The following is a 14,353-nucleotide window of genomic DNA, read 5'->3' on the forward strand; positions in this document are numbered from 1 at the left end:
CCTTCGCTGAGTCATATCGCCGCTCCGACCGACGCAGAGGAAGCTTCGCTAAGGCATGCGCGGCGACACCTGAATCCAGATCATCATCATCTAGAAGGACATCGAGGGACTATACAAGAGCTTCAAAACTATCAACGCTCCTCACAAGTCTCCGAAGATCAACCCATAGACAAGTTGATCATCGATATCAAGTATAAGAACTACAATCGTGATATTGGTTCTGTTGAATCCATGACGAGACGTGATGTTCGCTGGCCTAAATAGATCTAGAACGATCAATTAGACACTTATCACCAGACTTCGTGAATACCCACTTCTGAATATGATAAGATGATCCATGCGCCCCTATTTAGGCAAGCGCCACGATCCCACATCCTGTTAAACACAGAGGCTGTTCACGGCAAGCAAGCCATATATATATTATATATATATATATATATATATACTAATCGGCTTTTGATTCGACACCTTCGCTGATGGTCGCTAAGGCTAAGTGGCTCCAAGTCTACTTCACCCAGAAGATCTAGAAGGGATACTTCGAGAACTTCGCTAAGTCTCCGGGCGCTCACCGAGGAAGTCTCCTCCAAGGTTTCCATATACTAGCCACTCGCCATATATAGCTACTGCCAGTCCGTTTCAAGACGCCGCATAAGTTGATTATCAACTGTATGCCAGATGCCGCCTATAAGCCTACGCCAAGATAATTGCTCAGGCTATTTACAACACAGAACGCCGCTGTATTATTAGTCAACGACATTTCATAGATCTTCACAGAAATCAACTATTCCGTGATAAATTGCTAATATACAACTCGACGACGATACGATTATCTACATGCGACCATTACGCATATCTGCAGACAATTCAATATCGAAATTGAACAGCAGCCTTGTTACAGCCAGTATAACTCTTAATCGCCAAAGTTTCTGAGAAGAAATATGTACAACAAGTTCAACGCTAATTCTACAATTATGACGATACATTCATGTATACAGTCTACAAGCTCACAACTTGCAAGTTGTTTATACCCTTATATATAAGGAAGTCGGAATTATATTCAAAACTGAAATTATTTTCACGACAACCAGGAAAATAACCTACCCAGCATAAAATTACAGAGCGAGATATTTCATACCGAGGTTTCAAGCTGTTACCATTAACCCTCAAACACGTGGTCACTGGATAACTTCGAAGCTACGTGAAGACCGACGCTTATGCTAATATCAACGAATTTACAAGAATTTATTCAAGGTGGGTTTTTTCCCGCTACACCGTGACATCACAGCTGGTATTATACAGAATCAAAATGCCTTGTTCTGATTGGACCATGAGGGACAACGACCTACACAGAGGTCGATCTCTATTCACAGTTCAAGACTTACGTCACAAGTGACAACTATATATCAGTGAACGAGCAAGCCTCATTACAGTCCAGTTAACCTGAACATTCATGATTAGACTGCCTTTCTTCATAGAGACCTCCCCTGTCAAGTTAAGACGAGGGATCGGCAGTCAGGCGATTTTACATAAAGTTCAACGAGGACAGACACACCTGGTTGTGCACCTACATCGCCAAGGACTTCGCAGAGCTTAATTACCTAGACGAAAGATACAAGTGGATCTAAATCCACAGCTTTCAGACTACAGCTGAATTTCATCAAGCTTACTAACACAACTAGATGGTTAGTAAACCTACTAAACTTCTGTTTGGAGAATAAAACGGAAATTTCACTTCAACCTGGGGATATGAATATAGTGTTCCAACACCTCACAAGTGAGGTTTATGAACACGCTTGATGACATACTTGGACCCCATGATACGATGATTCTATCAAGATGGCCAGCAAGAGCACTGTAAATTTATCTCCACCAAACCAAACAGGAGGAAAAAAATGCAACAGATTATTTCCTCTATCATCAACTTACGAGAGTGAAGTCTCATGTACTATATCTCCATTTGATCAGAACTGTCATACTACGCGCATATGCGATGGACCTATTCCGACCCTCCATGAGCTTAATACTCATGATATTATAGCTTAACTTCTACAATTGTTCTACACAAATGTGATTGAAATAATGGAGGGTTTATTTCTGAAACTGATATGGTGGTTGCAAACCATTATCTGAGAGATATCACCACCGAGGACGCCTCAGGTATACACCAATTCGATCCCATGGTCCTCGCACAACAGCTGACAGTTCTCGAGAAGATAAGTCAATCTAACAGATTTTACTTATCTTATAACAATACTAAATAGCTTCATGCTATATATAATTTACTTAAGTTCCTTTTATCATCACAGTACTATGATTATTACATCATACAATATATAAGTTAACAACTCTACAGAGTTTGTTATTATATATATTTACCTTAAGTTATTCATATCTTAAGAGTAATACTATGGTTACATGATAAATGCATTAGCTAACAAACTCTACAGAGTTTTTGGCTATTTTATACATAGCTTAAGTTAATTAAGCTAACAAACTCTACGGAGTTTTACTATTATATAGGTAACTTAAGCTAATTATACCTTAAGCATAGTACTATACTCATATTATTAAAATATATTGGCTAACAAACTCTAAGGAGTTTTGCTATTATATAGGTAGCTTAAGCTTATTCATATCTTAAGCTTAGTACTATGTTTATATCATATAAGTAGATTAGCTAACAAACTCTAAAGAGTTTTTGCTATTTGGCTTAAGTATCATCATATTTCTAAGCAATATGGTTATATTATAACATGTATTAGCTAACAAACTCTACAGAGTTTTAGCTATTATATATGTAACTTAAGCTTATTCATATCTTAAGCTCAGTACTATGTTTATATCATATAGGTATATTAGCTATCAAAACTCTAAAAGAGGGTTTTGCTATTATATATTTCGCTTAAGTTTCATCATATTTTAAGCTTTATGGTTACATTATAACATGTATTAGCTAACAAACTCTACGGAGTTCTTGCTATTATATATGTAGCTTAAGTTTTCCTTCATAAGCTCAATACTAGGTTTATATCATAGCTAACAAACTCTAAAGGGTTGTTTTCACTTATATACAATTAGCTTAAGTTTTCATCATATCTTAAGCAGTATGTTTACATTATAGCAGATTAGCTAACAAAACCTCGACGGAGTTTTGTTATTATATATATATAGCTTAAGTTTCATCATAACTTAAGCTCAGTACTATGTTTTTAACATAAAAGTATATTAGTTAATAAACTCTAAGGAGTTTATTTTGCTATATACATTTAGCTTAAGTCTAATCTTATCTTAAGCTTAGTACTATGGTTACACTATAAACATATTAGCTAATAAACTCTACAGAGTTTTTGGCTATTATATATGTAGCTTAAGTTAATAATATCTTAAGCACAATACTATACTCATATTGTAAAATATATTAGCTAACAAACTCTACGGAGTTTTGCTATTATATATGTAGCTTAAGTTCATTATATCTTAAGCACACTACTATACTCATATTGTAAAATATATTAGCTAACAAACTCTACGGAGTTTTGCTATTATATATGTAGCTTAAGTTAATTATATCTTAAGCACACTACTATACTCATATTGTAAAATATATATAGCTAACAAAACCCTACAGAGTTTTGCTATATATATGTAGCTTAAGTTAATTATATCTTAAGCTCAGTACTATACTAATATTATAAAAATATATATAGCTAACAAACTCTACAGAGTTTGGCTATTATATATGTAGCTTAAGTTAATTATAGCTTAAGCACAGTACTATACTCATATTATAAAAATATATTAGCTAACAAACTCTACAGAGTTTTTGCTATTATATATGTAGCTAAAGCTTATTCATATCTTAAGCTCAGCATTATATCTATATCATATAAGTATATTAACTAACAAACTCTAAAGAGTTTGCTATTATATAATTAGCTTAAGTTTAATCATATCTTAAGCTTAGTACTATGTTATATCTTAAAGTATTTTAGCTAACAAACTCTAAGGAGTTTATACTAGCATATTAACAAGCTTAAGTCTATTAGTCTTAAGCATTGTATTAATGTTATATATACTTTATCATAATAAGTACATGGTAATAACCTTTATATGGCAGCTGATAAGTTAGCAGCAGGAATTCATCAGTTCAGTGCCTTTATGAAGTTCCCATAGGGTTATTACAATCATCACAGTTCAAATCACTAATTATTAAAAATCCAAAGTATTAGATATTCCCACCTCCGCTCCGTAGGATGCTACAAGCAAGAGCATGAGTCAGGATAAGGAAAAATATGTAATTTTGGAGTAAAATTGATATTTTATACTTATCCTGACTCATGAGGTCAGCCCTCCCATCCTCCCCAAATAACACTTTGGATTTCCTGTAAATTCAAATGTTGGGCTCAGTATATGAGGAGAGAGTGAGGCACATGGGTAGAGGGTGGCTCTCTCTCCCCGCCAGCCAGGGAAAGGGAGGTAACTCGTGGTGAATACTAATTAGTGATTTTAAATTGAAGGGAGCTTCAATTAGGGAGATACAAGTGTTCCACTATGTTCGCAAGAAGAAGAAGACAAGCAAAAAGAGCATGAGTCAGGATAAGTATAAAATATCAATTTTACTCCAAAAATTACATTGTCGATGTTGGTGACCTTCACTTAATTTTCAAGGTCACAGTGACACATTAAAGATTTCAGCATTTAAATTGCATGTTAAGATAGTCAGCAAGATATCGCAAAAAACACTCACCGGATCACTTTGAAGATTTCAGCATGTTAACCTGAATTCATTGGATTTTCTTCATAGACTTTCAAGACTTCCCTTGAATGTTTTTCAATAAGCAATTTCTTTAGTACCATTTTTGCATATTTCATACACTATGACATTCATGTCAAGGTCAAAGTCAGTCTTGAAGATATTAGTGAGTTTGAACAACTAAAGAGAAGATATCAAGAGAGGTTGACTGGTCATGTTTTTGTTGACATTTAACTTCATCTTAAACTTTCATTACTTTTTAAGTTTGATTTGATAATTTGTGGCGGGGGGATTATGTCACCTTAGTGACAATGCTTGGTAAAAAGCTTAATCAAGCATAGTGATTTTTGTTGTGTTTTTTGCTCTATTAATCAAGCAGTAACTTCGATTAAATTTATAAGTAGTTTTTGTTTAAAAATACTTCATGCAATATATTGCAATACATGCTTTAGCATCGCAATATATCGCAATATGAAAATTCTGTGCAATACCCATCCCTACAGAATTGTATGCAATTTGTAGAATAAGATGCTGCTTGGAGACATGGAGCCTGCGTTACAGTTTGCATCACAGGTTGTGAAGAAGCTGAACAAGGCAGATAAGGTAAACTGGGAACTAGAAAGGGCACAGTTGCATTCTGTGTGTAGGGTGGGATGTATTTAAGGTTGTATTTCATATTCTATCCGAAGGATGGGTAATTTCAGATAGAATGCCAAATTTTCTTTTCTTGAAATGCTAGTAAAATGAACTTCATAGACATTGATTCTATAGATATCTATTATTTTGTGTTATTATTTGGAATCAGTAATAGAGTTTGCTGAACAGATGGAGTGGAAGCTCAATATGGGTAGTTGTGCTCCCAAACTATTTCTTTTTTCAGTTATTTCTCTTCAGTTATTTTTTGATACAATGATCTTTGTTTGAGGTATCTTCTCCATTGATTATGTATTGATATTCCACTAACTGCATTTTCAGAGAATGTCATATATCTTTGATTGTTTCCCAAGGTTTCACTGCAAGTGTCATGTTGTTTTTTTTCAGATATTGTCACAGTCTGTACCATCTGTGAAGAGTGAAACCTCCGCTGTCATTGATTCCATCAGAATGCATTTCCAGACATTACATGCAGCATTACAAGTGAGGTATGATGTGAGCACTTCGTTGGTGCTGTATGTTTCAGTGTTGCCATCATCCTCAATAATATAATCTCCAGGCTATACCTTCTGATAAATCTCTACCAGTACCTTGGATACATCTACAGCTCGATAATTTTATTAACTCCCTTTGCTGGCTTTTTATCCAATTAGGTGTCTACCCTGGGAAGTTGAGCGTACCAATCACAAGGCTTCGATCATAACTCACTTTCGCTTCTTTTATCTAACGGGGGCGGTGGGGTAGCCTAATGGTTAGAGCGTTGGCTCGTCACGCCGAAGACCCAGGTTCGAATCCCCACATGGGTACTATGTGTGAAGCCCATTTCTGGTGTCCCCCGCCGTGATGTTGCTGGAATATTGCTAAAAGCGGCGTAAAACCAAACTCAGTCGGTCAGTTTTATTCGTTTCCATGAGTATATATGTCGTTCAGTTTCTGAAGTTCTGAAACAGTTTTAGAATTATGTTGAGCCATATTCCCCTGCTTCTGATGTTACAGGGAGGCTGAGCTAATGGGGGAGGTGTTCACTGTGTATCAGGATGGAGTAGCTCCTCTTATAGAAATGGTGAGTTTTCTTTCTTTCTTTTGGGTGCTCCAAGTTACCCTTTAGAACAAAGATTTCAACACTGAACTTGCCTTATTACATCTAAAATATCGCTAAGTTTTTGTTGCCTTATCCATTCAAGAAGTTTATAAGCAGGTGTTATTTTCCAGAAATCAGAGATGCTGAATGAGAAGAAAAAGCTTGACTCTTCTATAAAAGGTACCTATATTCATATTCAGAACTGATGTGACTGAGAAACACTACTTTCTTTTAATAATGACATGCAGATACAATATACCCAAAAAAAACCCCCAAAAGTGATTGGTGTTTGATGAGAAAGGTTGCTCATGTGTTTTGTGTATAACTTGCTATAAGCAGGCTGAAATGATTGCCCATTACTATCCCCCGGCATGTAATGTGCGGGGATATAGTCGATGCCTCGTCTCGCCTTCCTTCCATCCATAATCATTTTATTTCTGGAGCATAACTCAAAAACCACTCAATATTTTTCAACAAAAATTGGTAGATATATCAAACAGATTCTAAAGTGATGCCATTTGCTATTTACATATTTTTGTCATTTTTATTTTTCTTGGTTTCCATGGAAATGTTTTGGACTCAAAAGGGAGGGGTAGGCTTAGTTTCCGGAGCACAACATGAAAACTGTTCAGTATCTTTCTACAAGACTTGGCAGATATATTCATTAGATCTTGAAGTGCCTTTTGCTATTTGCAGATTTTTGGCATTTATATTTTTAATGATTTCCATGGAAACAATTTGGACTTAATCTGTAAAAATCAAGTTGGACTTTAAGTAATTGTCAGATGAATTGTTCTTTCAAATTTGTTCATTTTTTCTTATCCTGACTCGTGATCTTTTGCTTATCTCCCTTTCTCTTGTGAATGGTAGTGGCACACTTGAATCCCTTGAAGTTCCCGAAGTGGACGTAAAAATACACTCACCCACGAGTTACCTCTCTTTTCCCGCGTAAACAGTCTTGTGACCAGCCTTACTTGTCACTCTCTCCCTTTTCGCCCATACGGAAGCAGATGGCCTGCAGATATTGTCGTTCACTCATTCACTTCAACCCAACAGAGACGTACTGCATATACGCTGATGACTTTGTTTCCAATATGATATCACCTATGAAGCCGATATATCTCAAGTACTGGAGAACCTCAAGGCGACCTTTGTAAAGGGCTTAAGGTTAACAACGCCGTCAAGAATCCTTGAACGTACGTACAGATGATATTATTAACACTCGTCACTCAGCGTGGGGGTTAGGATTTTATATCCTATCAACTAGATTCAACATCGGTAATTCTTCAAAATCCATATAGACATACGTCTCGACAGCCTCCTTCGTCATGCTGGCTTATATTATCCACAATGGGAATACGTGAACAAGATTTTATACTTGGAGGAACCCTTATTCAAGAGGTTTCTAATCTGACTTTTCTCTCCAAACTTATCGAGAGAGCAGCTACCAAGAGGTTGATGGATCACTTGTCAAGCAACAGCATCTTAGACGAGTACCAATCAGCTTACCGCCCACACCACTCTACCGAAACTCTCCTTCTAAGAGTGGTAAATGACCTAAGATGCCTGGTTGATAGAGGTGACGTGGCAATTCTGACACTCTTAGATCTGAGTGCGGCATTTGACACTGTGGACCACAAGATTCTTCTCCACATTCTTGAACATCACTCTGGAATCGGCGGACAAGCACTGGCCTGGTTCTCTTCATACCTGTCTGCTAGACACCAGTCAGTCACAGTGTCGGGCAGCATCTCACAGAAGAGTACTCTGTCATGTGGTGTTCCACAGGGATCTGTTCTAGGCCCAGTGCTCTTCCTGATTTACATCAACCAACTCTCTCTGATCAGTGACAAATTTTTAATACCACACTTTTCCGATGCAGATGACAACCAACTCCTGACAAAGTTCACGCCAAATAATGCCCAATCAATGTTGAAAGAGATTGAGAATTGTACTTTGGAAATCAAGACATGGATGACGGGCAGAAAACTAAAACTGAATGACACTAAAACAGAGGTTCTCCTTGTTGGGAAACCAAAGAGCTTGGAGCAATTGAACATCGATAGTGTGAAGATTGGTTCAGTTAACATCACACCATCAGCTTTGATAAAAGATCTTGGTGCTTATATTGATTCGGGCCTGTCTCTAGATTCGCATGTGGATAAGTTGTGTCATACCTGCTATTACCATCTCAGACTCATTGGGACGATTAGGAAGCACATCACAATGGAAAGTGCCCACACTCTTGTGAGATGCCTTGCTGTATTACTTGCTCTGCTGAGATCTTTTAAACTGGAGGACCAGCAAAAGAAATTCGGAGCTCCGGCCTGGGATCTGAATGTAATTCTACGTCATCTCACGAGTGATGCCTACGAACCTTTAGATCAGACTACCTTCGAGTTGCTTACACAGAAGACTCTGTTCCTGCTTGCACTAGCCACGGCAGCTTGAATGTCAGAGATACATGCGCTGGACTTTGGTCGAACTAGATTCGACAGGGGTCAACATGCTGCAGTACATCTAGGACTTAGATGGGACTTTATTGCCAAGAACCAACTACCTGGTCAACCAGATAGACAGTTCCACGTACCAGCGCTATCCACAATCCCCGGACCAGAGGATATGCAGGACCTATCCTTGTGTCCGGTCAGAGCCCTGAAGATATATCTTCAAAAGACTAAAACAAGGAGACGAAAATTCAAGCGCCTGTTCATCCCGTTATCTTCAGAGACATCAGCAGAAGTCTCAAGAACAACAATATCTTTCTGGATGAGCGCTGTCATATTGAGAGCCTATAAAGCAGCAGGACTAGAACCTCCTAGAGCTTCCAACCCACACGAAGTCAGAGCACTGGCTTCAACATTGGCTCTGCACGGAAATTGCTCTATATCAGCAATTATGGAGGGCTGCCTTTGGAAGTCGGACACGGTGTTTGCCAACCACTACCTCCAAGACATAGCCACCGAAGACGTCTCCGGCATTCACCAATTTGGGCCTCTCGTTGTAGCACAGCAACTAACAGTTCCTCAAAGGTGCTGAGTTGGAAATCTCACCCTTTATCACGTTGATTTGTTGATAACTTTTACTAAGGAAAAGTATTAGTTTGAAAGTCCGTGCGCACAGTCTAGGACAGACTAGCATGAGTGATTAAAGACCCTGTACGGGTAAAGATCTTACCTGTACATTAAGGGGTCGCAACTCATTTATGATAAATATCTTATCATAATCTATGAGTTGTTATAGATATCTATTAATAAGAAGATACTAGTTTATCTGAAGCCACATGAATCAAGATGATTCAACTTGTCTGAGATGGAAGTAAGACAAGAAAGTGGTCCCCCCGAGTTATAACGGAAGATGGAAGAATAGGATCTCGGAAATGCCATTACGCAGTTCCCATGGGGGGGATACAGGACGTATCTAAGGACAGCTGATGAATCCAGGAAGTGGCCTGACCCACCACCAATCCGAAGGATTCTATAAGCAAAAGATCATGAGTCAGGTTAAGAAAAAGTATGTAATTTTTCAAGTAAAATTGATATTTTATACTTATCCTGACTCATGAGGCCAACCTCCCCGCTGGAAACACTTCGGATTTCACAGTAGATCCAAGTGCATGGGCAGAAAAATCATGAGAGAGTGACAAGTAAGGCTGGTCACGTGACTGTTTATGCGGTAAAAGGGAGGTAACTCGTGGGTGAGTGTATTTTTACGTCTGCTTCGGGAACTTCAAGGGATCCAAGTGTTCCACTACCATTCGCAAGAGAAAGGGAGATAATCATAAGTCAGGGTAATTATAAAATATCAATTTTACTTGAAAAATTACATTTTCACAATTGTTGGGGCCAGGGGGATTTGTCATCTTCCTCACAAATTCTGATGACAACTTAATGCTTTGGAAACTGGCAGTATTTTACCCCCCGCAACACATAATGCAACTTGTCATAATTATTCTGACATAGGCTAAAATAAGACATTGATAAATTATCATCACTTTCCAAATTTTAGATAGTATTTCTAGTTCTTTGTTACAGCTGCCCAGCGTATCATGAACAACAACAATGAAATGATCCTGAATGCCAAAGACATATTTGATAGTTTGAATCGTGCCAAAGATTTGATGTGTGTTTTGTCCAGCGCAAATCAAGAGTTGGAAACTGGGATTCGGTGAGTACAAATACATGGTACCGTTGACCCGTGAAGATCCGAGTTAGGATTGCTTGTTTTAGAAGCGACTAACATAATGGGTGGTCAGGCTTGCTGACTTGGTTGACATATGTCATCGCATCCCAGTTACGTAGATCCATGCTCATGCTGTTAATTACTGGATTATCTGGTCCAGACTCGATTATTTTCAGACTGTCACCATATAGGTGGAATATTGCTGAGTGCGGCTTTAAACACCAACCAACCAACTTTGGTAAAGATTAAGGTGGCTGATGAGTCCCAGATGATAAAAAGTTAACACACAGCATCCAATTTCTTTAATGGAGCCAGAGAATCCTTTCCACAGAACTTATGGTTTGGCTTTAATAATGTGTCCATTTATATAGCGCCAAACTCCACACTAGGTATGCTCATAGCGCTAACAATCAAGGCCATTATACCCCGGATAACCCAAGCTGCCTGTTAGGCGCTAGAAGGTTATAGTCATATGACTTTTTTCCACCGGGTACCCATTTTCCTGCTGGGTGAACAGAGACAATTTTGAACAAACTCACTTGCCTAAGGTGAGACCACATGTGTCACATAGGCTTCGTTGTGGGGCAGGAATCAAGTCCTAGAAACTCTCAGGAGTCAAGCTGCCAAACACGGTCACCCATCCAAGGACTCTCCGAGCTCGACGCTGCTTAACTTCACCGATTTGTGACCTGAGCTTTAAGCACAGGACCACGCGCCAGGGCTTTGTAACAATTACACCCAGCCCACAGTTAGTATTGTCAGAAGATCGATGCTCATGCTGTTGATCACTAGATTGTCTTGTCCAGACTCAATTATTTACAGACCGCTTCCATATTGCTGGAATATTGCTGAGTGCAACACAAAACTCGCTCACTCGCTCACTTGTATTGTCATAATTGAGATAATTTAGAGACACAAACTGTCAGATTTTTTGATATTATCTGTATCACTCCAAATAACCTTGTTTGTCTTCCAAAAGTATGGTCCAGTTGACATTAGGTCAGGTCTAGTAAATACACCCACTAGTCCACTGGTCTGGTAGTAAAAAATGTTAACGTCAAACAGTGCATCACTATGTAAGTGTGAGGATGTGATGTGTCACCAGTGCCTAATGTGGTGCTGTTGACCACAGCTACTTTATAACAATTCTGAAGTTCCTCGTAGGGGCCTGTTTCAAGATAGGCTCCAAGCTCTTTAGTTGTTTAAAGCATCTTATTTTTAAACTTATCCTATCTCACGACTTGCACCTCTCTCTCTTGCTTCCACTTTTAGTGGAACGACTGTAAACGTTTTTCCATAGGCGTCCTTGTCCATTTGCCCGTGCACTCCATGCTGCTCTCCTTAATTAGCTTCCTATTTCCTAATAAAGCTTGCAGCATGCTCCACTAATTGCCCACGTGACTACCTTGAATGATCATTCTCTTTCTTGTCGCACGACTGTGTGGACGTCCTGTATATTAGGGACATAATTTCACCCTAACATCATGGGGAAAACTGATAATCAGTCAAGGAAGAGGAAAATTTGTGCTCAATGCAAGATGAATTATTCGTCCCTCGACCCTCACTCGTCTTGCAGTGACTGTATTGGACAATGAAACTGGAACAAACGATGTGGCAAGTGTAATTCACTAAAAGATGAGGATTTTAAGGCCTACATTCATGTTTGCTCCCGGAGAATCGCCGATAGGGACAGGAAATTAACAGAATCTGATCCCACTCCCACCAAGCGTATCAAGTTACAGCGACAGAAAATCGTACCTTCGGGCAAGAGAGCGACGTCTGTGGTTCAAGAGGATTTTATGGACGCGTCATCAGATTCTTACTTATCTGAGGACGTTCGGCACCTATTACGTACGCATCAATCACCACCTTCCATAGCGTCAGATCACACGCGGTAGGTTGTGATCGACAATTCTTCGTTGACTGTCCCATCTACACTACCAGGGGACCTTAGATCGACACTATCATCATCCAGATCATAGGTACATATCCCCTCAACTGTCTGTTTGTTTGGAGCCTGGCCAACCAACTGTCTCCCCACAGTTCATTGAACCGGATGGAGCTGGCTACAACAGCGTCGCCGGGGGACGTTCATCATGAATCAACACTTCAGGTTTCGTCACCTCATCGCGAATCCAGATCGCCACATCATTCTAGATTACAACAACGATCTAGATCACCTTCACGATCCAGATCACAAACACAAGCCCGATCAAGATCACCGGATCGATCCAGATCACAGTCATGATCCAGAAGCACAACTACGATCCACATCACCTGATCTATCCAGATCACCTAACTGATCCAGATCACAACATCAAAGTAGATCACCTAACCAGTCCAGATCACCAAATCAAGCCAGATCACAACTGCAAACCAGATCACCTGTTCGATCCAGATCACCTTATAGATCCAGATCACAATCACAGTTTCCAGTTAGTGCATCGAATCGATCCAGATCACTTTACAAATCCAGATCATCTTACCAACCCAGGTCACCTATACGATCTAGATCACCTTACAGAGCCACTGACCAATCGGGATCACAGTAGAGATCCACATCTCATGGCCGATCCTATTCAGATGGTCGAACCAGAGCTCCAATCAGAACCAGATCTCCAAATAGAACTACAGCGACCCGGACTAGTTCTTCATATCATACCGGATCACCTAGCCATACTAGGGAATCCAGATCACGGGCTTACCAACCTACTTCGGTACTTACCACGTCGAGATTGCGATAGTTCCTCTGACTGACGTTCGGGTGATAATTGCTCATAGGCCTACAGTCTCTTACGATGTTCCGTCTACACGCTCTGAGAATCCTTCGACTCACTCCAGGATCATCGCTGAGTCATGAGAACCTGATAACAATTCCATTCCTACAGCGACTCCGGATCTAAATATGATGATCAGGGCCATAACCTCAGCCTGGAACCAAATACAGCCTTCTACTCCAGCCGTCTGGCTTCGGTAGCTCCTTTCTCTTCATCTGGTCCACCTCCTGAGATTGATCCAGTCCAAATAGCCATGCCTGCATCTCCCGCTCAATTCTGAGTTATCTCCCCCTGGGGGTAGCTTTGCAGCAGTTGAGACACCTCAGGTACTCCTTTGGATTGTTTAGAAGCTCCGACTTCCCTTGAGTACGAGAGCGGCATAAAACTAAACTCAGTCAGTCAGTCCCTTGAGTACTTCAGCAGATGACCTGGATCACTCTTATACTCTTAGGAACCGGAATTGGTCTACCATCACCCTACCACCTCGACCTTGTATTCTGAAATTATCCAGTACACTAAATGATGGTTTCAAGAGCCTGAAACAAATTAAGGACGGATTCTCTGCTCCCAGATATAATCCTTCTACCTCTCATGTCCACGGCCTAACAAAAATCTCTACGACTCCAACAGTTGATGAGGATATTGGAACCCTGTGTGGCAAACGAGCTGCTTCGCCCTACCTTATGGAGGATCAAGAGTTGGCTCACATGGATTCAGCCGTGAGAAAGACGTTGCCATCTATTAGTTGCGTGATTGCAGCAGTCGACGCTGTTAACACTGCTCTGGAGCATACTTACTCTGATCAAGACGCTTACATCCGAGGATGCATGACTTTAGCTCTGGACCAGTTCCAAATTATCCTGGATCAGTTGTGTCATTTTTTGGGCTACACTCTTGCTGTTCGCT

The 14,353-nt window shown here is 39.7% G+C and overlaps 1 protein-coding gene across 1 annotated transcript in view; it reads left to right on the forward strand.

The window, feature by feature from the left end:
* LOC124269257 (RING finger protein 17-like) overlaps positions 1-14,353 on the forward strand; it is an 89,837-nt gene that overhangs the window by 17,013 nt on the left and 58,471 nt on the right. Inside the window, exons 8-12 of the mRNA XM_046704268.1 lie at positions 5,276-5,356; positions 5,795-5,895; positions 6,404-6,470; positions 6,620-6,668; positions 10,523-10,655. Coding sequence (XP_046560224.1) covers positions 5,276-5,356; positions 5,795-5,895; positions 6,404-6,470; positions 6,620-6,668; positions 10,523-10,655 — 431 coding nt within the window. The remainder of the gene's footprint in view (positions 1-5,275; positions 5,357-5,794; positions 5,896-6,403; positions 6,471-6,619; positions 6,669-10,522; positions 10,656-14,353) is intronic.

Source organism: Haliotis rubra, unplaced genomic scaffold, assembly GCF_003918875.1.
Source record: "Haliotis rubra isolate DU_JTF1 unplaced genomic scaffold, ASM391887v1 Scf143, whole genome shotgun sequence".
Lineage (NCBI taxonomy): Eukaryota > Metazoa > Mollusca > Gastropoda > Lepetellida > Haliotidae > Haliotis > Haliotis rubra.